General features: G+C 44.7%; 1 protein-coding gene across 1 annotated transcript in view; it reads right to left on the minus strand.

The window, feature by feature from the left end:
- Positions 1-1709: 1709 nt before the first annotated feature.
- The window catches only part of FAT3 (FAT atypical cadherin 3), a 607947-nt gene continuing 583762 nt past the window's right edge, over positions 1710-25894 (minus strand). Inside the window, exons 23-28 of the mRNA XM_087821612.1 lie at positions 14587-14740; positions 12081-12733; positions 9235-9348; positions 7115-7174; positions 6520-6555; positions 1710-5894 (exon numbers count right to left, since the gene is read on the minus strand). Coding sequence (XP_087677738.1) covers positions 5272-5894; positions 6520-6555; positions 7115-7174; positions 9235-9348; positions 12081-12733; positions 14587-14740 — 1640 coding nt within the window. The 3' untranslated portion in view covers positions 1710-5271. The remainder of the gene's footprint in view (positions 5895-6519; positions 6556-7114; positions 7175-9234; positions 9349-12080; positions 12734-14586; positions 14741-25894) is intronic.

Here is a 25894-nt window from a genome sequence, read left to right on the forward strand (position 1 = left end):
AAAGCCTCTGCAATGAACCACCCCATCCTGCGGAGCAGGACGGCCCATGGACCTTGTGCACAATTAACGGGAGACAAATAAAAGGACACACTTAGGAAGAGTCGACACCACGGCTAGTTTCATTTTTTTTTCTTTTTACTTGAAAACTTGTTTTAACCATCAAATTTTGTAAGTTATAAACCTGTACACTGTTGGGGTTTTGTTTTTGGCTGTCTTTTTTTATTGTTTTTGTTTTTCTTTCATTTTTTAGAAAAAGAACACCAGACTAATACTGCCCCCAGCAATATATGCAGAAACAATCCGTTTCCATAGGGACAAGGTTCACTGTAAGTGTTAGCTTTCCCCTTTGCATAAAGTTTGGTGCGTGATGTGTGTGCAAGTTTAGGTGGGTACACGTGTGTGTGAAGAAATGATATATTTCATTCTGAACCTGAAATGGCATAGATATCAGGTACTTCGTAACTGGGCAAAACACACTCATTTAAAAAATGCCAATAAAAACATTTTCTTAAACACAGAGACAGTTAAATGAAAACAGTAGAACCAAAGAAAGTTTACAGTACATTTTGAAATGATTAAAAAACACCATTTTCAAATCCAAAAATCCTTTATGTGGGTGTGTGCAGTTACTTCAAAAGTTTGCAGACCAACAGCATGGATGACTTAGAATTGTATTCGACCCCCCAAATTAAAGCATCCTGATAGGCATCAAGTACAGTATCTACAAAAGCTTGTAAAATTGAAACCATTATATACAATTTTATAAACATTTTAAACACCAAAACATACATCTTTTACAAACCAGCCTGTTTGCAACAGGTAAATTTACAAGACAATCTCTCCGATACAGTGCTCAAAAAGAACTGTTTCCATTTCCCCACACATTTCTCACGTCCCGAAATGCAGTAGTATGGGCTCATAAAACTGTTAAATAATACATACTAATGGGTCCAAACACGCTCCAAGTGACTACACGATTCTCTAGTGCATCCTAAACACTGGAAGAGACTTATTATGGCCTTTGTGTAATATTACATACTTGTAATTATTGCTTTTCATTATTACATAAGGAAAGAAAAATCTTACTCTTATCTCTTAGCCGCTGGCTAAATAGTAACTGATGCCAAACCCATCAGCGGTGACTTTAAACCCTAGAATTATACAACCAGAAGCTTAAAGACCTTGTGGATTTTCACCAGATTCATGTGCAGTTGAACATTGCAGGACAAAACCCAGGGAAAACACAGAACCACCTTCTCACAGACCACACAAAATGAGGACACAGAAGAACTGCCTTTTCCAATCCCCATGTCCCATGTTTTGAAGCTAAAAACATAAAACATAAAAGCCTAACACTTTATCAATATCTGGGTACTGGGAGGCCAGCAGAGGAAAGAGAACAGACAATTATCTGGGCAACTGTTGCAAAGGAACACTAGATCTTCCTGAATTATCGCTCATGGAAGTGTTTTCTGGACCTTAAATGATTTACTTTGCTGTCTCTTTCTCTCAATTCCCCTGACTTTCCTTATGTAGAAACAGCATTAGTGGGGGCAGTGGGTGGGGTGGGTGTGGGAAGTAGGAATTGGCTGATATATAGTCCCCCAAAATGTATACATACTTTAACTGCTGATAGCTCAATTTTGAAAATGAAATATATTTTGATAAACGCTGACTCTCTAATCATTCAAAGTGTATGTATACAGTTTTGGGGGTGGGAAAAGTAGGTTTACAGTTGTGAGTACAGGAAACAGTTTATCCTTGTATTATTATTTATTCTTGTATTATGTATTTTTCCATACAAACAACTGTAACCTACTTTTACTCACCTCTGTGTATCTGACTTGCTTTTTTCCAGGCTGTGCGAGTGATTCCTCAGGGAATCCCAGGAGTGCAGCAGCCGTTCCCCTCCACGCCTTCACGCCGATTCTCTGGCAGGGCAAGCCTCACCTCACGTGCATGGACGTGACCTCCTCATGGTGCTAAGTCTTCTGCAATGGCATTTCAGGAACGGTCAGAACATGAGCACAGGGCAAGCCGGCATGGAATGGAGCCGGCAGAGAAATGCTCGTACAGGAAATGGAGTAAACACCCACTTCATTCATCTTTTACAGCTTCTGCTGACCATATGACAAGAACCAACAGTCTAGCCACCCCCAACTTGACCAGAATGTGTGCAATACAAGCAAAGCGCCTACAGCAGGCTATGGCAAATGGCTTCCAGGAGGGGGCACAGACACGTCAGGAAAAAGGGGAAAACACTAACTGGCTTCAATATTTTCCACATGGTTCGGGGGTAGGAACAGACACCAGAGCTGGTATGGGGGGAGAAAGGAAAAACCAAAATGCGAACCGTCGGTAATATTATAAACAAAGTTTCACCATAACTGGTGACTAGTCTGGGTTCCATGGTGTGATTATTGTTCCATCTTCATTTTAGAAAATATTTGGTAAAAGCAGCATTTTGATAAATGTCTAAAGAGATGTATGAATTCTGTAACTGCACCCTTCCTAGCGAGGCTGCTGGGAAACACGAGATCGTGAGGCTTCCAAAGACATAACCTCCATGAGCTCTAGCACGTTCCAGAGCAAGAGCGGCGGGAAGCCAGAAGGTGCAGCAGACACCACGCCAGGCAGCTGAGTGTGACCCGTGTGGCACAGAAAGAATATTGGCCGAATGGACGTCCAGCTACTGAACCTCCTGTGAGCTTGGGCAAGTGCCTTCCCCAATTTGGGCATGTTTCCTCTTTTATAAAAATAAGAGGGTTGGGGGAACAGGTCTTAAGGACCCTTCTAGGTCTTCAAATCAGCAGACATCCCACCTAGTTCCATCTCGGCCTGACCGAAAACCATTTCATACTCTATAGGGAAGTTTAATTTTCCAAAAAGTGAAAAGCTATGTGTTTAAAGGGTAACGGATCAAAACATAACACACTTGTGTGGTACACATTTAATTGCAGAGCTATTCTGCAGAAAATCAGGGGGTGCTCTCCTGACGAAAGAGGTATTTTATATAGGTCAGAGCAGCGGGAGGGCACGATTTTCTAGGGTGACTTCACAACGGCATTAGGATCTATTTATTCCTTCATTACTGTGTCAGTCAGGCATTCTCCCCGGAGGAGATGCTGTGTAAGCAATAGTGACTCACTGGCATTAATCTTGTTCTAATATTCCCTGGGGGCGAGAAATGAATTGTTGGTTTTCCTTTGATGGTTTTTATGACGTTGCGTTATGAAAAGTATAGCATGAGTCCATTCTAGACCATTAGCTTGTCATTTTCTCTGATTCTTGCAAATGTGCTTTTACATAAGAAAAATACCAAAGATTTTATCCTCAAAAGCCGCCTCAGTGAAATTCATTTATTTCCAGACCACAGTGCAGATATGCTTCCGTGAGTAGGTCTCGCCGAGAGACAGGAAGGAGAAAAACCGAAAAATCTGTGAAGTGCATCCGTGGACTCAGAAAGCTTGACAATGAAAAGGGATTTTTGTACAACAAACTTCAGAAACACTGACTCCTACAAAAGAGTGAATTCAACACAACTGAAATAGCTAAAAATATGTTTGAGTGGGTGACAGGCAGACTGGGGACAGCACAATTACATACCAATGCCATGTCGTCAGAAACGGTGGACACAGATTTGCTCATGAAGCAGGTAGTGCAAATGTGCATTTATTTACCACGGCCACCGCACACGCAGCCATAATCCGACTGAAGCGAAGCGGGAAAGTCACTCAACTTGTCAACTTTAAGCTTCGAGGACTGAATTACTGTACATCCAATAGAATGATTCCCCTGTAAATTTTGGAAACTCACGGCCAAAGTCCACATGCCAGATAGAGGAGAACCCCAGGGTGTAATGAAACATTACACATTTTTCAAATAAGAGTTTAGTTCTGGAAAATTATAACAAAATACTGAGTATTTTTTGTTTTTTTTTTTTTAAAAAAGCACAGTTTTGCTTTAAGTTAATATAAATGGCAGTACCAAAATAAAGTCAACTGAACCGGAGTAAAATATGGCATTTGGTGTTTCCCTAACATCACAGAGATTAGAGAAACTGGATGGTCTGCCTCACAGGCAGGACTTTCAACGTAGTCTGTAGCCTAAAAAGTTCACGTTCGTGTCCTTCAAGAGCAGCCCCAGTGAGTGCAAGCACATATCTATCTGTACATAGGCCCAGACACACACACTATTATAATTTATACACAAGAACTAATCTACTTCCTTCTCTTTTAAAAATGCAATTGCATTTATAGTGATGATGCTAACCAATTCAGAACAACGCTCAAATTCTATTTGCATTATCAAGAATTGTGATTATCTGGCTGAAAACTTTGAAAGTGTTACATTTTACTTTTTCCCCCTAAATTTGTGAATTCTGCTTAAACCTATAAATATCTCTCATTCTGGAGAATAAAGTACCAAAATACTGCTTTCTTTTTCTTTCTTTTTATTTCCTGATTCTTGGAACAAAGGCTAATTTCTGCAGTAGTGTTAAAATTGTAGTTATAGCCAGGAATGTTTACTGGAAAACAGATAATCACATTCTTTTAAATGTTTGAACAATGTTAACGTCCCCAACCCACAAAATGGAACCCAAATATTCTCTTAGTTGTCTTCATTATATCTTTCTCAAAGATCATAAAACCCAACTATATTATATTGGATGCTTAACACAAACAAATAAAAATAACTAAGCATACTAAACATTTACCTAAATCTAATTTTATAGCTGAAAATTGGGGAGCTTATAAAAAAAAATAAAGTTGATTTTTAAAGGCTTCTGCCCATTTTCTTGTTGGTTTAATGATATTTATTTTTTTTATTCTTTTGCCTAGCTTTTCCAACAATAACTAACATTTTCATCCGCCCCCCATTGGATCAAAATTACATGCCTTTTTGCTTGTTTCCAGCTATTAATACTGTAAGGGCTGATGCTGTAACACTTTCCAGGGCACAATACTGCACAAAGCCATACAAGATCGACTGTGTAACTTAGAGGGTGAAATGCATTTCCCCCTTTTAAAAACTCAGTGAGCTTTCTTGGTCATGAACGCAGGTACACACTGCAAGGGCCATCAGTCACCTCTCAGAAACAATTTCTGAGCCTTTCCTTTTCTCCCAGCTAGAGTAGGGCTGGACTGAAACGGAAGCTCCCAGTGGGAAATACCTGCGTTTCCTCCTTGCTCAGCACACGGCTCTCCAGGGAGACACAAGCCCAGCCAGCCTCCTCCTGTAACAAACAGTGCAAAGCCCGAGGCGTGTCCTCTACACTTGAGTCTGGTGCTGAGTCTCCATAAACGGAATGTGAAGGCTGCCGAGGCTGAGCTCGCCCACGCTCTCATAGTCGCTCATGGCCACTTCGGCATCGTCAAAGCCGCAGCTGGCCGACACATCCGAAGAGGAGGTGCCTCTGGAATTGTGCAAGGATAGAGACACACTATCTGCTGGGCCTGCCGTCTCTGTGCCCTGGTTCATGTTCACGGCAAAAGTACTAAATTCGCAGCTGGCGGGCGGGCCCACCAAGTCTGCTTCGTTGGGGAAGGGGTGAGGCGGGAGGTACTGGCTCGGGTGGAACTGGGGCCTCCTCCTGCAGTCTGGGCTCAGGGTACTGGCCAGCGAGACAGGCTGGGAGGGTGGCAGGACCTCGTACTGGTCCGGGAAGTCCTCTGGCAGGGGAGGGGGCAGCTGGTCCTGACTCAAGAACTCCTCTTCTTGGGGGGGTGGGTACTCGCTGTCGATGTCATAGCCGCCCAGGTAGTAGTCACTCTCCAGCTCCCGGGTGCTGCCCTGGTGTGCAGAGCCTCCCTCCTGGTTCTCATAGTTGGGCACCTCCTCGATGTCCGACAGGCGGGCGGCCGGCATCCAGTCAGAGGTGTCCCAGTGATAGGCTGTGAGCAAGGAAAGCCAGGACAGTTACTTTCCTCTGGGCTGGAGCTGGGGCAGGGTTTAGAAAGGAGCAGATAAGGGGCCTGGCATGCAATTAACACCCAAGAGACCCTAAAACGCCAAGTCATGTGCATGCGCCTTACAGGGGTCTATCGGGGCCAGCCGTGCCCTGGCCCTGCGAGAACAGGGCGAGGGCAGCTCTGAGAGATGGGCCCTGGGGCTGCAGAGCTCTGCACTCAGCCATGCCACAGAGACGGCCGGCGAGGGCATGCCGAGGAAACACATTTCTAGGCCCACTTTTCTCATCCTGTCTTCCTGTCCACGCGCTAAGTGCAGAGCCAGGCTGGCAGCATGCTCACAGAGGGAGGTGCGCATCAGCTGTCCTGGGGGCCGCAGAAGGCAGGGAGGTGTGCACGAAAATGGGTGAACTGCACGCACAGGGGGGCGGCTGGGGGCGGGGGTGGGCAGGGCTTTCAGCTCCAATGCCAAGCTCACAAGACACCTGGAACATGCAAAATTCAGACCAAAGAAACTCAGAGAAAAACGGAGGGAGAGGGGCAGGGTAAGAACGAACTCAGCAATTCAGAGCACGTAAGAAAAACGTTATGCCAGGGCCGTAGCAGTCACCTCGGTTGTAGTTCTGTCCTTGATCCATGACAGACACTGTTTAAACACAAAGTAAGAAGTAAAACTGACAATCCAAGCCACGTGAAGAGGGCAAAGGAGAACATTTCAGATCACTTAAAAAACATGCTGCTATTTCTCCCCATTGTTATTTAGGAAATAAAAAGATACGTCCCATCTAAGTATGATGTCACTAATAGAAGTTACCTGATTGATATAGATCCCTATCATATTGTTGTTTGAATGATTTCTTAAGTATTCATAGTAGGTGCTCAATGAATATATGTTGCATGTAAGAATGAATTTTGTATTAATCTTGATTCCAAATATTTGGGTACTCTTCTCTTGGGAGAAATTTTATAAAAAGAGCATCCTACACATTTGAAAAAAATTATAAACTAGATTTCCCCCCCCAAATTGTAAAATTCACCCTACTATCCAGAGAAACATCCAATGTCTCCTTTGAAACCACCTGTTTACTGCCCTCTCTGTGGCCCGCTGATTAAAATCACCCCTAGTTCAAAGGAACAAGGGGGCCGTATTTCCAAAAGGACAACTCTTTACATGAAGAAACGCTATGGAAGAAAAAAGTAAATACCTTCATTCTCTATAGTGTCAACTACATTGTTGACAAGTTGAATGACAGTCACTATGGATGCTTGTGGCCAGGAAAAGAAGACAGGAGGGAGAGGAAGGACAGCTTCAGGTTAGTTGTGTATTTTAAACATACGTTAACTTTTCTTAACAACAACAACAGCAACAACAAAGGCTGCAGCATGCAAACGCCAGAGCCTTCCCACAGTCCCTCCACTGGGCAGTGATCCAGCGGATGCTCTTTCCTAGGGTCCCAGGATTCTGGGAACAGAGAGGAAACGGCACAGATCCGGGGCCAGTCCTCCTGAAAGGCATGATCAGCAGGGATTGCTGGGTCATAAATTCACACTTCATGGCCCAGTGAAATCAATCTAGGAAGGCAATGGCTCATCAAGCTCATGCTAATTTCTCATTAGAAACTCCCACAGGCTCTGCAGAAGACCTCGCTATTCCTGGAGAGAATTCTTTGTTGGTCAGCCATGCTGCCAGGAACCAAATGCCATGGTGTAGGATAACCTTTGCAGGACTGGTGGCTCCACACCACACGATGCCACCACAACCTAGAATGACCGAAGGCCCAGCTTTCACCAGTAAAGTGTAGACAGACGTCAGCATTTGGGCTCTGATATACTTAGAGTCAGGGAGGGCATTTTCTGTATTCTCTATGAATGGACACAGCACCTGATAGCAGCAGCTTGTTAAAACTAATTGGCTGCAAATTCCTAATACTGCCTGCTTTAGTCAGGACCAATCCGGGATGTTTAGCATGGAAGGCTGAGTGTGTGACTTTGGGGCATATAGAGCAGAGCCCATGAGAGTGATCAGCCCGGCATCATTGCCAGGGCTGCTCCCTGGAATTTGAAAACTATCTGCTCTCAGTTGCTTCTCTGCAAAACACAAACCAATGACAGCTTTTCTTCTGGTTGGGGATGAGAAAAGGAGAGAGCACCCAGGCAAACGAACCTGGAGGCATGCCCTGGATCTTCTGAAAATGGTCAGAAGAAATGCATTGTTATATGGTTTGTTATCCCAGCAGTCAGATACATGGAGGCTTCTGCACCTCCCAGGAGTGCCAGGTATCAGGGTGGAAGTGATTTGGGGGTAGTGGCCGTGAAACTGGACTATTTTACTTCCATGACTATTATGGCCTTTGAGCTCATCTGTTCCCATGTTTACCTGGGGGGCAAAGGCAATGTTGTTTTCATTTTGTACTTCTCGGTACTATGTCCAGCACAGGTTTCAGCATGCAGCTCAACAAGGATTCATGGATTGAATGATTACATAAATTAACAAATATTCAATTTTTGCTAATTGCTTATAAATGGGAAAATTACATAAGATAAGGCTATCTCTGTGGTTGACTATTTTAAATTATTCTTGGTTCACCACTCTTGCTTGTCTTATCACCATTTCTATCACCCTCCCCTGCTCAGAGGAGACCAACCCATCCTCCAAACTGGGTCCTCGGCTCTGGAAACCCAGTCCAGCAACCTCTTCTTTAACATAAGTTCACAAGAGGTAGAGGTAGCAACTCTGGAGTGTCAATGAGGAACATGAACCACGTGGAATTGCATGTAACATTTTGGGTGTATGTGCATTTTTCTAAGGAGCTGATCTATAGTATTCAATAGATTCTCCAAAGGTCCATGACCCCAAGAGATCATAAGGGGTATTAAACTGAATGAACATGTCACTTCCATGGGAAGGGGGTCTATGGGAGGAGATCTTGCCTCTGAATTAATTTCTAATGATGTGGAGGTTGGATATAAGAGTGAAGAGATAATCAGTAATATTTAAAAAAAAAACTACACTGTTTGCTAGAGTATCATTTGGGATGAGGCAGTTCCATCATGAACCAAATCAAAGAGGACACATTACTGGAGGTCCAGGGGAACCCCGACAATCTTTGATGCAGATCCCCAGGCCTGCTGACAGCTGCAGCTCAATAGATGCTCCTTCAGCAATGACACCCAACAATGAAGCCAACTAGAAAGCTGGTTAACATGCTCTAACACCCATGATCAGGTCAGGAAACAACACTGGCCACCTCCCCTTCCTCTCAACCATTGAGTACCAGCACAGAAGGCAGAAGCCACCCAGGGGGACACATCTATGACTGCTTACCATTGTCGTCACCAGAATCCGACTGGAAGGAGCTCAGGGACTGAACTTCAGAGTTGCTGCCTTTATTACTGCCTGCAAAGCAGGTCACTTCTCCCGGGTCATCAACTCCTTTGTCTTCGTGGACAGCCAGAGAACAAGCAGAAATGACAATAGTTACCTTGTGTGTATTTCTAGCCCTGCCACCCCCCAGAGTTCACTTCTTGGAGCTCTTTCATTTGCTCAGAGAAAATAATTTAGCTTCACAGTAGAGAATTGATTGTGCCACTGAGGGCAAAGGTCCCTCTGTCAATCAAGTGATTTACATTATGGATTCAAAACCCTTAACCCGTGGTAAATGAGCTTCCAAATAGCTGACAGCCGAAAGTAGCTGTTCCCTCCTCAAAGTGAAGCCTAAGAGAAGAGTGAACCCGGGATGAAGTGTCTGGGTTGCTCTTTGCCATTCAGAGTTAATTTAAATCATTTACATGAACCGATGTGGTGTCAACACCAGGTTAAATGAGATTACTTTTAAAATAGGGGTATAAATATTTTATAGGCAAGAATGCCATTACGTTTATCCTGACTTCCATCTCTGGGGAGCGAACGGAGTTCTCAGCACTGCCTTCTAGAGGGCAGTGTCACATCATTTTTGGGAATGTCAGCGTTCTGCACTGAGGTAGGAGGGCAGTCAGAGGTATGGAGGGGTTGGTATCCACACACTTCCACCCTCTTTGCAGCACAAAGACAGACTGAACCTCCCCCCTCCCATTCTCTCTCTCTTTCCAGGGATACCTTTGTATTTGACGGACTAAAGAAAGCAATAAAAACAACTCATATCTTGAAACTGTCAAGTGAAAAACGAATTAGCTGCCTAGAGATTGTCTTGCCAGCTAACTGCCTTGCTTAACAAAGAAGGAAACGTATTCAATAAAAACCCAATGGTACTTTGGGGGAAAATGTGAGTTTTGGCCCAAGGTAGATTCTGGAAATAAAGCTGTCACATCACGAAGTGGGTGGAGGGAAATGATCACTAGGAAAAGCTTCAAATCATCCTGTAACATGATGGTATGAAGAGACGGTGACTTGTGACTAAGGGAAAAGTTGTTCCTGGTCGTGGCTGGGGAAATCCCTGTCTCTGCCGCAAAGGGTAATGGCAGTGGCGGGCACTGTGGCGCTGCACCTGCTGTCGGATGCTGAAGACACAGAGAAATGATGAGCCGGATAAACAACTGATACAAGTGGAGAGAGGCGCCAGGGAGAAATTCACCTCCCAACAGCCACACCACAGAAAATACGAAGGCGTGCCTTCCAAAGGACGAAGTGGGCACCAGGCTTAGCCCTGAGCACAAGGGGGAAAAGTGAGAAATGATCTACCCTGGCGAATACAGTGCTGTGCATGAAATTGCTTTCTCCACTCCTCCATTTATTCAAACCCCGTTTTTTCATTGTTAAATAAAAGAGCGCCTTTCCTTTTGCTAGTGGGTTGGCCAGGCTTGAGTAAAGTCTAACTTTACAGATGATTTGAGAGAGAATATATTTATGGTAAAAGTCCAAAGGCACCGACTTAGAATATAAATGTGTCCCCAGAAAACCCACCAGCAGATAGAATAGTTGGGGCGGCACCAGAATAGAACAGAGGCCCTCCTCCACCAAGGGATGTTCTCCCTCTTACACCCTCTCCCTCCTTCCTGCTAAAGCTTCCAAGCGTAGTACTGGTAGGAGCACAGGCTCTGAACTCTGGGGTACCAGGCTGGAATCTTCACCCCCCTCTTACTTTCCCTTGGGCAAGCTATTGGGACTTAAGATGATCCCCACACTGCAGTGATGGCTTTTTATGTTTACCGGATACCTCTGTTTTCTCACCAAGTCTCTCTGTCCCGAACCCTTGCATTTTGGCTGTCTGTCTTGGTAACTCCCGGAAACACTCTTGAGATCATTAAGAATCTTCCCGATGCCAAGCGGGGTGCTCACCAAGTTCCAACTACACTGATCTCTATGTTCCTCAACACGCAAAGGGCTTTGCACCTGTGGTTCTTTCCTTTGTCTGGACTACTGCTGCCGGAGGCCAAAGGAGTGGGAAGCACCATCATCTGGCCCAGACCACTCCCTCCACTCCCCCCAGTGGTGCACCCTCCTGCTTCATGGACCCAGCCAAACAGAATGACTTGCTTTTTTTCAGATCACGTAGGTCCCTCTAGTGGAATGCCCTCCTTTCCCCGGATCTATAATCCACCGTGATCCACTCAAACGTCCCTCTGCTCTTCTCACGTTTTCCCTCTGCGTGTAGGAGGTGCACAGAGGGGAGAGGCCAGGAAGGGGACAAGCGCGTGCCAACAAAGGGAGCGCAGAGAAAAGGAAAGGGCCGCCCAGGGGAAGCCAGTGCTGTGGGCAGGGTCAGCAGGGTCGGGGGCTATAAAACTGTCAGGGAGGACCCAGGCTGAAAGGTGCATCCGCTTGGCGTCCGGAAGGCTCCTCTGACCTTCCAGAGCACGCTTTCTGCGTATCCCTCAGGCAGCCACACTGCCGGCCTCGCCGCCCAGGGGCGCTGCTGTGAGAAGCGCATGGGTGCTAGGGTTTGGCAGCCTGGACGCAGCACCTCTCACGAGCTTCTACTGCACAGACCCTCACGAGTGGGTGCCGGGGGCACCTTACTGAGCCTCATTTCCCCTATCTGGAGATGGTAGGAAGAGCCGGAGCAATTTTTTCAGGCCTCAGCGTGAACGCTCAGCGCCCCTCCGCGTCCCGAGGAGCTCTGCCCCGCGCCCCGCCCCCCGTCCCGCGCTCCCTGCTGGGGCGCCCGCGCCGCCCCGCCACCGGCTCCCCGGGGACGCGCCTGGAACCGCGCGCGCGCGCCGCCCGCTACTCACTCTCGGGCGCGGCCTCCCAGCCGTGCTTCCGGATGGAGTCGCAGTCCGAGCGGCAGGGGGACACGGCGGGGAGGTTGGGGGCCACGCTGCACACCACCACGCCCCGCCTGGCCGTCAGGATGCGCGGCGACTCGGGGTGGAAGGTGGTCATCTCCTGGTGCTCGCCCCCCAGCCCGTCCACGATCTTGTCCAGGTTGCTCCTGGAGTCGCTCTGGAAGCACGGGGTGTAGGCCATGGGGCGCACGGGCACCTGCGGGGGCCCCACCTCCTGGTAGAGGTTGCGGCCGTCGCCGCCCCGCAGGCTGCGGAAGGGGACGCCGTTGCTCTTGTGCAGCAGCGCGGCCGTGGCGGGGTCCTGCACCAGCGTGATGTTGTTGCGGGAGTAGTTCTTGCGGAAGACCTTCTTGCGGAAGACGATGAAGACGACCACCAGCGCCAGGATGACCACGAGGACCACGGCGATGCCGATGAGCTCCTCCTTGCCCACGTAGGCGTGGCCCGCCTGGATGTTGGGCACCACCACGGGGCGCAGGCCGCAGCGCTGGCCCACGAAGCCGGCCGTGCAGTTGCACACGAAGGAGCCGAACACGTTCACGCAGGAGCCGCCGTTCTCGCACTCCTCCCGCTCGCACTCGTTCACGTCTTCTTCGCACCTTTGGGACCAAACACACACACACACACACTAGCGCCCCCGTCTCACACCTCGGCCCTGGACACGCAACGCTGTGCGTCCCGCAGCCGCGCTTGGAAACCCAGGCGCGGGAAAGAAAACAAAGCGCCAGGGACGCGGGGCGGTGGCGTGAGCGCGCGGGGGGCGCCACGCGCGTTAATAAGGTGTGTGTCCCGCCCAACCTCGCCCAGGTGGTCTGAGCCCACCCTGGTGGGGGCAAGGGAAAGGCTGTCTGGAGAGAGAAGGGAAGGGGCAGAAAGAGACAGAACAGGTGGTGTTGAGGGGGCCCCGGTTTCCAAATCTTTGGGGCGCGAGGTGCGTTTCAGAATTTAAGAAAATGCGGTTTTTGAAATGACACACAATAGGTATCTTTCATATTGTGTGAGATGCTCACCTCGACCCGGGAACTGGTGCCGGCATAGGACCCGTAATCGAATGTGCCAGTGTTTCAACAGAAGAACATACACGAGAGACAGAAGCCTAGAAACAGCCTCGGAGCGGATTTGGCTGTTCTGGGCACCAAATGACTTGGCCACTAATTTATCCCCAATCCTGTCAGTTCGTGGAGCTTTGGGTTTTGTAGAACTGCGGATAAAGGTCTATGAAACTATATACCCTATTTGGAGTTTCCCGAGAGGAGGAAGGCTTTAGTTCTCACATTTTCCTGTGATGGTTACAGTAATTTTTGGCCTCTCTGGGCAATTGGGGAAACAGGGCACACACAGGTGGGTAGGCGCATGGAGGGCTACATATCTACCTATCTTCCAGATACTATGCTTATGTGAAAGCTAATGCTATGCAGACGACCAGGGAAAAAAATGACTAAAGCGTTCTAGCGAAAAATAATTAAGTTAATTTTATTCTCTTTAAAGCAACGCATGACTTGCAAACATTTAAGTCTTACTATTTCTCAGTTTAAAATTATTTGAGACCACAGGTCATTTTCCTTCACTTTTCTCTACTTCAGCAATTGTTCTACTATGTTCATTTAAAAGGCCCCATCACCTATACTGTTTGGTAATCTACTTTTTAAAATGTAGTCAAATGTCCTTAATTTGAACAAATTGAAGCCAGGTTCAGTTGGAAATTAGAATCACAGAGTATTTAAAAATAAATGCCACTTTATTACTTTAAATTTCATCCAACGGTTCAAAGTGAGTTAAGTATTTCCTGGTAAAGTCCTCGAGAGATTTGCTTTAATGAATACATAAGACTGATCTGTAATTAGAATATCACTTGCTTGAGATTATATATATATATATATATATATACACACACACACACACACATATACTTTTAAAGCCATCAAGGATGGATGATAGTGGCATTTTACTAAAAACTTAAAATATTTCCTTTCCATTCCACTAACACTTTTAATTTCCCTATTTCTTGGGGGTAGGGGAGGGGGGAAGGTTTGCAAAGGAAAGGGAAGCTTTAGTTTCTCAGAATGATCATAAAATGCTAAGCAGTTGAGTCCAGTTAATGAGTTCTGGGGAAATGGATAGTATGTCTGCCTCAGAATTATATTGGAAATATTAGAGGTCAGAGATAACTTCCTTTAAAAGCATTGTTTTCTTGATTACTGGACACAGAGTAATTATATGAAAATTTGAAAATATAGAGAAGTATAAAGTAAAATGTATAAATTACCCATAACTCCATTACTCAAGAGAAAATCCCTGTTAACATTTTAGTCACACGTAAGTAGTCTTTACACAAAGGTATTATTAACCCTTTGCCTGTCCTATTACTGGTAAGTATTTTATCCCAGTTAGTTGTTACCTGTTTTGTTTTCTGAACAAGAAACGGCATAAAGACTTGAGCAATTTCACTTACGTGAGTCCAGTGAGCCCCGCCTTGCAACTGCAGATGAAAGTATTTCCTATGGGGTCGCAGGAGCCTCCATTCCGGCAGGGGTTTGGGAAGCAGGCTGTGATCTCCGATTCACAGTTTCTCCCGGTGAACTGCGACAGACAGGTACACTGATAGCCTGGGGAGACAAGGGACCTCATGAGCCACGGATGCTGCAGGTAATGCTCAGAGTGCGCTGACTCAGTTATAACACGCCCTCCCAATTCCTTCTGAACCAAATCAAAGGCCGATCCCAAATTCCAAAGATGATTAGTAGATTGGTTACTTTGAACTTAGAACACAGCTTTTCACAAAACTGCCAAGTAATGATTTGGATCTCCCACTAGTCCTCAAAAATCCACCTAATTAATCACTTACATGAATGCTAGTGAGAATGGTAAGGGACACCCAGGGAACACTCAAGATTCCAAGAGCAGAGACCAGGATTCGAAGAGGAATGCTTTCCCCAGCACACTACAGTTGTCAAAGACAGGATGTTTCCAGATAGTTTATCATAGGTACCGTGCTCCTGTCATGAGAACACATTCTACAGTAGCTTCCTGAGAAGGGGCTTCTTTATGAAAGGTAAATGTTGTGAGACCTTGCATAGCTGAACTTACTTTGCCTTCATCCTTACACTTCTTTGATAGCTGGGTTGTGTGTGGAATTCTAAGCAGTTCCCTCCATGTGACTTTTGGGAAATCCAAAGTTGTTTTAGTTCCTCAAGTTTATCTGTGACCTGGTTTCTCTTCCTAACAGCTTAGAGCATGTTCTCTTGTTCCCAGTTTTCTGAGATTTCACAATGATGGACTTCAGTGTGGGTTTCTTTCAATCAGAACTGGGTGCTTGGTGGGCCCTTGCAATCTGGAAACTCCTGTCCTTTAACTTGGGGAAAATTGATTATTTCATTGATGATTTCCTTTCCTTTGTTTTCTCTGTTTTGTCTTTATGGGGCTTTTTATGATTTGGATCTCAGATCTTTTGGATCTTCTTTGAATTTTGTCTTTCTCCCTTATATTCCATTCCTGTAGGTTTTTGCTTTACTTTCTAAAAGAGTTCCTCAATTTTTGAAACTTTTGTGAGATTTTCATTTATGTTCCAAGGACTCTTTTGTTTGCTGAGATTTTCTTTTTTTTAAAACACATTGCACCTTGATCCTATTTCGTGGTTGCAATGTTTTCTCTTATCTCTGGGAAGATATTAGTAATATTTTTATGAAGTTTTCTCCCTGCATAGTTTCCTCCAAGTTGCTTTTCTCTACTTCTGTACTTTGGTCTCTGTGATGGTAAATTTTATGTGTCAGACTGACTAGCCTATGGTGTGCCCAGCTGTTGGTGTGAGGGTATTTGTGGATATGATTAGTATTTACAATCAGTTGACTTTAAGGAAAACAGATTACCCTCCATAATGTGGGTGAGTCTTGTCCATTCAGTTGAAGGCCTTTAGAAGAAGGAATTCTGCCTCAAGAATGCAACGTAGAAATCTTGCCTGGGTTTCCAGCTTTGAGAATTTCAAATTCAAGACTGCAAAATCAACTCTTACAGAAATTTCCAGCCTGCCTGCCTGCCCTATAGATTTCAGACTTGCCAGCTCTCACAATCCTATGAGCCAATTTCTCCATCCATCCATCCATCCATCCATTCATCCATCCATCCATCCATCCATCCATCCACCCATCCATCCATCCTATTGGTTCTGTTTCTCTGGAGAACATTAATACATTGTCTTCCAAATTAGAGGATTTCCTTCCTTGACTGGTAATCCTGGCTTATCACCTTACATTGAAGAGAGGGGTGGTAAAATCTAGAACTCTGAGGGGAAGTCCTAAGCCCTTGAGTAGGGCTTGTTAGCTATGATACCATGTCAGTACCTTTGAGATGGTCAATTTCTCCAGTAATCACTTTTATCATCTTCCCAGAGGGAGGGCAAAGGCCTGGTTGTTAACATTCGGGGGACTGGGCGGTGGTAGAGGAAGGGCAGTTGTGGGTCTTAGCATCCACTGAGCACATCATATTTACCTACTCCATAAAGACTCTAAGTAACCATCTCCACTCTTATTTGTCTGATGTTGGCACAAGATAGTTAATAATCTATAGACTGAAATAGTGTATGCTCTCATAAACATTTTGCTGAATCCACACTACAGAGACCTCTCCTGTACAGGAGGACACTGTGATTGTGTGTGAGTGTTCATAGGCTCAGAGAGAGAAAGAATCATGTTCCGGAGGCAGGTGCAGTCGGCAAGAGAAAACTCCTTACATTCTTAAAAGGAGGGAATTGTGTAGCCCCAGCCTCTCTGGCACCAAGAAACACAGAGACGGAGGCTGAGAGAGAGACACTCTTAAATGCAACACTGATGAAATCCAAGGGAACTAACTTATAAGAAAAGCCCATTATTGAAGCAACTCTGTCCGAAGGTGGCCAGCCTGTGGGCAGAAGAAGTCTGTGGGCAGGTGCAGCGGTCTGAGATATGCTTGCTTGAAATGATGCTGATTTGGGATTATTCTTTCCCAATTTGTAAAACTGTTCATCTAAATGGAAGTGAGGATTGCTGAAAGCAGTTGTGATTGAGAAAAATGCTTCTTTGTGCCACCTGCCTACTCCTTGGCCAGGATGGCATGCCGTTTAGCGGCAGAGTAACTTGTGGGGATGAATTAGATTCCTCTTTTAGACTTACAGGAGGGGTGGGACAGTTGCACTACAGGATTCTGGAAAGCACGTCAGTGATGGGGAAGAAAGGATGTCAAGAAGGGGGAATCTGAGGCAAGGCAGGTCAGCTCAGGTACAGCTCCTCCCTCTCCAGCTCTCTTCTGGCACCGTTCTGGCAATTACTCCAATAAAACTATAGCAGAAGTAGTGGGGCGTGGGGGAGGGAAAGACAAGGAGGGACTGTCTGGAAATAAGGGGCATTTGAATCACTAACATAGAAACTGGATTCTAATAAGGGTCGTGGGTTGGATTTCTTTGATTTGATGTCTCTGTGCCCTGGAAAATCAGAATTTAAAATAAGGCACTACCTCTGTGCACTATTTGACGCCCACACATTTCTTTCTGCATTTTGTCAGTTCCATTATCTTTTGTGGGATATCTAGAGCTACCTGATGCAGCAGCCAGCCTGCCTGATTAACCCATTCACTGCCTGAGTGGCCCGCTCGGGCAGGGCAGCAAGAGCTGGCTGTTTAACATTCGGCAATTTGGCAGGCCGGTTATTAAGCCACTGGTAGCCTGACATCTGCCAAGGTGGGAGTACTTACACCATAGAAATCAGTAAATGCTGCAAATCAGGGCTTTTATTTTTAGAGAGCTGGCTTACCAGCACACCCCTGGAATAGGGACTGTGGCAGGCATTGGTGATACAAAAATAGAAAAACTAGGGACACCACGAGCACAGAGATAAGCTACAAAATTACCATGAGAGCAGGCACAGGGCCCAGTGGGAGCAGAGCGTGGAGACACTGGACCTACCCTGGAGAAAACCATGCGCGATGGAAACCCAGGGCAAGAACAGATTCATCTTGCTGGAGAAAAGTGCCTCCTTCTCCAAAGATTCTAAGACTAAAGGAAACACTTATACGATGGAGGAGCTCTGTTCTGCATCTGAGAACACTTGCTGTCCATTTGGAAGATAATGTGACATTTATCATGTGCTAAACAATTCTAAGCACTTAACATACATTAACTCATTTAATTCTCCAAAAACAGCTTATGACAAAAGGACTATGATCGTTCCCATTTTGCAGAGGAGGGAACTGGGGTACTGAGAAGTCCATTACTTATTCACAGACATGAACACAGTGTGACCTGAACAGGAGCGGTCTGGCACAAGAGTCCTGAACTGTTCCGTGTGATCTTGAACTGTACTTTCGACAACCACACTTCACTACACTCTCTACCTGGATTTCTCTGTCTACCTAAAAGCAACCTGTGTAGGATCTGCTCTGTGATCTCAAACCCATAGAGCAAAGGAAGTAGAGACCCTTTTGGAGAAATCTTGCTTTTTGAAACTTTAAATTTGGAGGAATTTTTAATGTTAACATAATGAGAGGGAAAAGCAACTGGATTAAAAAAAAAAGTGGTCAGATTTATTTTTTAATGAAAAAAGTGTGATATCTATTCTTTGGCTCTATAAAAGAGGCTTGTTGATCAAAATTAACCTGTTCTCACAAAGTGTTATTTATGATCTCATTATCTCAGCCTGGGCACTATTATTAATAATTTTTATAATATCAGTAAGTCTGCTCTAATGATACTGAGTGATCTAATGGGTTTAGTGGTTTTAAATCACTTTCAGTCATTCTATGAAGGATAATAATAATTCTATGAAGGAAAAATAAGAGGCCCATTAACATCCCAATTCCATGGAGTGTTAGAGAGGTTAGTGGCTTGTTCAAGGACATACAGCTAGTAAATGATTGAATTCGAACTTGAATTCAGGCTTTCAGATTCTCAAATCTTTCTACAAGACTGTATCGGCATTGAGACTTGTCAGTGAGCCAGAACTCATTACTTGCTAGAAATAAGAAGGAGGGGCTCGTAGTTACTCCCCACAACTCTCCAGGGAGCTGGAGAAACACACTGAGATGAACAGTATCAGACACTCTTTCTGGGAGCCAAATAATCATTAAATAATAAAGATAATAGCATAATAAAGTTTCTCCTCTGCCCAAGCATTACCATATGTTGATATAAAACACAAATAAAAGGAACAGAATTTCAAGAGATAGCCAGGTATTATTTGATCACATATTATTTTCATTTTTGTAAATGTAAAAGAAAAATAAAATTCAGTGAATGATCTCAAAATCTCATTAAAAAGAGTAGATTTTTTTCCCCCCTCTGGATTGGGGGAGAATGCCAAATAAGGAAATCATTAGCGAGAACAACAGCTTATTAGGTGCTAGAAAAATATTAAGAACTTCCTATGCATTATTCTCATTTAATTCTTGATAATAACCTTATGGCGTAAGTACTATTATTATAGTTATTTTACAAATGAGGGAACTGTGGCTTAAATAAGTTGATTTGCCCAAAGTTACACAGTCCCAGATTAAAAAAAGACAATCGCCCAACAAGTATTGAGATACATGTTAAAAAACAATACATAAAAAACCAAAAAAACAAACAAACGCTAACCCAAAAGAATGTCATAGGTTCTCTCCTCTCAAATCTGGCAGAATGAGAAGTGTATTTCTAAGCCTTGCCTCAAAGCTGTGCTCTTGTTTACAATCCTTCTAGTCACAGGGGATGCAGATGGTTTTGAAATCTACACACAGATGAACGTAAAATGCTCCCTCCTTCCCTTGATCAAAGAAGAACATGGCAAAACCTATTAAACGCAAAAATAGAAGTGGTTGGAGCAATTATAGAGTGAGTTTGGGCTGTGTAGGCAAATAATCAAGATAATTCCTATCTTACTTCTTTGACTTACTAGTCGTTTTCCGACCCGATTCATTCAGGTAATGGCCTCACCCTCGGCCCTGCTCACCAGCTTCGGTGAACCTCATTCTGATGGGTTTGGCTGCCTTGATAAGGAAACATCTGCCTGCCGCATAAAGCGGGAAATAATGACAAATGTGCAACTAGTGCTTGGGATCTGGAGCCGGCACCAACCACCACGCTCGCTGAATTAGAGATTTCATTTAGAAACTCTGAGAACTCACATGGTTTGGGGAGGCAGCTGTGATTTGGAGGTGAGGCCCTGGATGAAAACGTATACAGTATTCTGGTAGTTACCCAGCAGCTGGGCATGATCATGGCCGAGCCGTCTGACCTCTAGGCACCCCCTATTTTTATCTGACAATTGAGCCTCTAATACCCATTTCAAAGAGGAAAGTAAGGTTTTTGGATTTATCAGCCACAATACAGCACCCAAACATGAGATGCTTTATTGAATTCTGAAATTAATTTCTGTGTTGCTTGTAGACCAAACAATTGAAAGCTATGGGAGTTTTTTCTTCTTGTAGGCTGAGAGTTGGAAAATGATGAAACTTCTAGTCTGTGTGAATCTCAGTTAGTATGAGAAAACTAGGGGACGCTAAACCGCAGTGGGGAGAGCTCAGCTACAGATCACTGCCTCTGTCGTTACGTCACCATTTCAACTTGTAGTCACTCTGAAGTTTCTCTGTTACCAAGCAGGGAACACACAATACCTTAAGACCTTGTAAAATAAAAATCTTTGAAGGCTGGCCTGTAACTTCCCCTAGGAAAGCGGGCTCACGTTTCATATCTTGTATATTGGGTCAAGCCTCTAATATTGCCTTTGAGGATCTGGAAACATTAAATGTGTTAACAGCACCAGGCACACAGTAAATCTCACCTTCTGGCTGTTCTTTTGTGTCTGCATATAACCTGACTGCTTGAGGGTTTTGAGTTTCTCTATTAGTATCGATATTATGTTATTTACGCTGTTACCATGAGGTTTTTCAAAAGTATGAAAAAAAAAGTTTAACTCTACTTAAATGCCACACAGAAAAAAATAATTTCCTTTATAAGCTGCAAAGCTCAGTCAAATTATGCCCATGGTATATTCACCGGGAGTCTGGCTTTTCCCTACTCTTCCCTCTGTGCTCAGTGGCCAGTGGACTGAACACATATGGGGAACCCTGTTCAGTCCCCTTAAGCCAGATTTGAGGGGAAGGAGGCCACACAGTTGAATCCATTGGTCACAGAAACAACAACAGGATCCCAGAATTTAACAGAGCTCAGCATGAATCAGGCACTTAATTAAAGTTTGATGGACTGAATGTATCTAGACCCTTACAAATTAGAGATACAAAATACTCAGTAAGACATCACCCAAAGTAGCACAGGTAGCTTTGCTGCTGACAACACTTCTGTGCCCAATTATTTGTAACATCTAAGAACTTGTTGTTTTGTGCATTTTGCTTAGAGGGAGTAGTAGGTAGACACCACTACTTTTATCTTTGAAGGGAAGCTCAGGGTGACTCCAGACTGCTGACTGGGGAACGAAGTCCAATCTTAATATGAACGTGATTATAAAAATGCAGGATGAGCATCTGACACTCAATTCCTAAATGTCCTGTGACTACTTAACTCTTCTGGAATTCACTGACTCACATTCCTGCAAATACAGAGTGTACTGAGATGCCCAAATATCAGTGGTTCTCAAACTCAGATGTGCACGGTACCTTGGAGCCTCCTTAAAACTGGAGATGCCTGAATTCCACCCATGCAGATTCTGAGATTCTGACTTGTATGTTTGGGTCTTTTTTTTTCTTTCTCCCCAGACTTTTAACTGGGAAATTGTTCTTGGTAGGACATTCAGGAATTTGCAAATACAATTCAGTGACCTAGCAGAAGGTTCCTCTCACCTGGACATCAAATAATGGAGGTGAGTAAACAGATAATCCTTTCCCTTTAACAATCAAGAGACTCTTCCATAACAAAGTCTCATTTTAATAAGGTCCTTGGGTAATGCAGATGCACCTCAGAGTTTGAGAACCACTGTGTGCAATATGTATAAACAAAGAAGAACTAATTTTCCGAGGTTTCAGGGCAGTTAAGAGACAGAGAGAGAAATCAATATATCACTCGGGGATCTTGTTAAAATTCAAATTTTGATTCTGTAGGTTTGGGGTGGGATCTGAGATGCTGCATTTCTAACATTCCCAATGATGTCGACGCTGCTGGTCCCTGGAACACACTTTGAATAACGTGTTAAGACCAGAGGCTGGGTGGTTCCACAAACTTGGATCCACTTTACTAGCTGTGTGATGCTGGGATAGTTACTTAACTTCTCTGGCCTGTTTCTTTATCTATAAAATGGGGTTTGGGGGAGAAGAATAGCATTGATCCCAGAGTATTGTTGTGAGAACTGTGTCACAGTGCATGAGCATTTGCAAGGCAAGCACCTACCATAGAGCATTGAGCACATAGTAAGAGTCTAACAAACAGTAGCTCTTAAGCATTAAAAAATTTACCAACTTTTCATTTTAAGATTTAGACTTCTAGTCTCATGCAAAGCTGTCTGAATGACTATTTTGTTCTCCCAAATTATAGTTTAGTCTCAGCTAGGTTTTCCAGTAATGGGCTTAAGCTGAGCAGGAGAAGGCACGGACTGAGGACTACTTATTCAGACTGTGGGTTCTCACTGGGCTGCTCCCTACCCACTGGGCCTGAAAATGTAGGAATCAGAGTGAGACCAGACCGTTTCTTCTCCACAGTGGTTGCTATTTCTAGTTCGTGTTTATGAAATACATATAATTTGAAGGCTTTACCAAAAGAGAGCCTTCCCTCTGTGGTTGCTTTACAAAGTCATATTTACACTCTTATTACAAGTCAGGGTTCTGGGCTCTGACTCCCCTGGGGTCCCCACGGCTTGCTCCTGGGACAGCCAGAGTCACAACACTGGTCAAACCCGCTGACCATGTCATTCCGAGCTAGTAGGCGTAGATTCTGTGCCCTTCATGCCAAGAGTCTGATTGTGTTTGGAGGTGGTTAGAGCAGAACTCTCTCTCTGAAAGAAAATGCTTCTTGCTTTGGGTTGCCCACTGAAAAAACTCTGAATGTTCTAGAATAATGTGCTAAGACAGCCACAGCTTGAGAGTGGGCCTGTCACCAGGAGAGCCAATGAGCAATACAACTCCAGCATTCTCCAGTGGTCAAGAGAAGGATTAAGCTAAATACGTGTCCTGCAATGTGAACGTAACACATAGCACAGGGTTCCAACAACAGTGAGATGTTCAAATAATTAACTTTTGCTGTCAACATTTTCCTGTGCATGAAGTCACATCTTAATGACTTCGCTCTACTTTCTCTATCTTAAATTTCCTCTTTGAATACTGCATGCATTCTAGCTTTTGATCTGGGGAAGCAAGACTCCCTGTGATCAGACACCCTGGGGAGCCAGAGGGAATTCTTCAAGGCAAGAATATTCTTTCATTAATGAATCGGTCTTATTATTCTTTTTAAACTATCACAACTAAGATAATTTTTATTTTAAATAACCTTATAATTAGCTACATCATTTCACAGATATGAGTTAAAAGCCAGATTGTTGGTTCTTTCTTTTCCTGTCCCCACCCCCTACGATTTGGCACCAATTGAGGGAATTTGCAGATAGGATGCAGGGACCTGGCAAAAATCACTCTAATATGAACGGATAATGGGGGCAAGAAAATGGATTCTCTCTCCTCTTTCCTTAGAAGCCAAGGCCTTATCCCTAAAGCCAGGTACCTCCTCACTCATCCGAAGAGGAATCTTGTGCCTTTGATTCCACAGGGTATCTTCTTGGATTTCCTTGTGAGTGTCAGGGAGTTTGCTTGCCCTGGGCTCAGTGCTGCTGTGCATAAGAGCCCCAGATTGCCCCATCTGGACCATGCCCTGGGGGCTGAGATAAGAACCACTGGACGCCCTCAAATAAACAGAGGTAGTAGTCTTGAGAGAAGTAAATTGTGAAGATGGAGGTGAGGAAAGATACTTTCTTCTCTTTAGGGAAATAAGCCCGCAGGTACAAAGAAGAGACTTGAACAGGTAAGAGGCTCTCTCCCTTTGGAGGAAAGAGCACCTGTTGTGGCATCCCAGTCCCAATCATTGGTGGGAGTGGGGAGCAGGGGGACAAAGAGGAATATGAGAGAGCATGTAAGCAAGGTTGACCTTGACCACTGAGGGCAAGGTTGGGCCCCTGGGGGGGAAGCAAGTTCTTTAGACCATGACAGGTGGGTGGGTCCTCAGTGTTGGAATCTGGTTAAACTAAAGGGGGATTAAAAAATAGAGGAAAGTTGCTGTTTCTGATGTGGGTTACAGTAATTTCATTAACATACCTGCACTGAATACTTAGCTCAAGGGTTTCATGGCGATTAAAAAAATTAAATGCACCCTGAAGAGCAAGATTCCATAGTCTTTTTCCTTAACACAGTGATGATTATTACTTTTAAAGATAACCCATTGTGGAAGCCCATAGCTTTGCCAGAAGAAACAATGTCTTGCCATCGTTAAAAAGTATGTTACAATTTGTGGCTGTGTACCCAGCATTTGACATGGAGTGGTGTTCTATTTCAACCCAATTTAATTATATGCTCCTTTTATATATCCTAGATGGCTCACACCAGCAGAATTGTTTTGCCTGGTGAAAAACTGGCCATGACTTGTCATAATGGGCTGGTTTATAGAACCACTGAAGTATAGTTACTGCCCATCATTCAGGAATTATGGCACCATAACAACCCTTTATTTACATATACTGCTGAGATAGTAAAAACAGCAAATAGATTTCTTAAATCGAGATGGCAGAAATTTCCCCCCAGGGCCCTCGGCCCTCATTGTGGCAGTAACATATGCAAGTCTAAATAACTTTGGTGTCTGTGTTTCGGCAGTGCATCATTCCACGGACAGTTTATAACATTCTAATAATAAAATGGACTCTAAATTTGGAGTTGGGCTTCACGAACATTAGATGGTAATGTGCACAGCAGAATCTCTAAGTGATTTGTGAGGAAGGTTTAAATTTGCTAATCACACTGCCGCTGAGACTCCGAAAAGGGGCTGCAGCAGAACCAGTGGTTGAGCCGCAGGGAGGTGGCCAAGGCTCTAGCCGGGAGAGTGCCTGACCTAGTTTGCTTGAACACACACTGCATCTGGGTAACCTCAGGGAGTCTTTTCTCTTCAGACTCCTGGGACTTCAATAACCTTGGCATTTCCCTCAAGCCACAGAAACCCTCTCTAAGTCTTCCAACCCCCCCATTTTTGGGGGGGCACCCTATTTGTTCTTTCATCTTTATGATGTATCTTTGGGGGGCAATTATTGGGGTAAAGCATGAAACCCTCAATGACTGTTTATCTGGAGGTTTCATGTAAACTGCCCTCTTCTTATTCCTCACTTTCCACTTCTTTACAGAGTTGTCAAGGGGCTCATCTTTAATACACACATTTTAAAAGTATGCTCCAAAACATCTCCACTATATTTCTATTCCTGGGGTATTGGGCTCCCCGACAACCCCGCCCCTTTAGCTTCTAGTGAAGTTATGTATGTACCTGTGAAAGGATCGTGTGTACCTGTTGTCAGGTGGTCTTCATAACGGACTACCGATCATTCCGCAGGGACATGCAGGTGCCTCAAGGAGGCAAAAACTTAAAAGGAGGTCCTGTTCCTGCGAGCTGCTGAGGCCTGGGCGAGTGTGGGGTGGGCAAGAGACGGGGCAGCTGTGATAGCATCTTTGGGTTCCCGCGGGTGGCGGGAACTGCCCTGCCTACGGCATGTTGCAAATGTGTTGACTGCACCGGACACTGTCCCGGCCGAGCTCTCAGGCCCCCAAGGGGAGTCAGAAGCTCCGCT

The sequence above is a fragment of the Miniopterus natalensis genome, chromosome 11 (genome assembly GCF_054644295.1).
Source record: "Miniopterus natalensis isolate mMinNat1 chromosome 11, mMinNat1.hap1, whole genome shotgun sequence".
In the NCBI taxonomy this organism is placed as follows: domain Eukaryota; kingdom Metazoa; phylum Chordata; class Mammalia; order Chiroptera; family Miniopteridae; genus Miniopterus; species Miniopterus natalensis.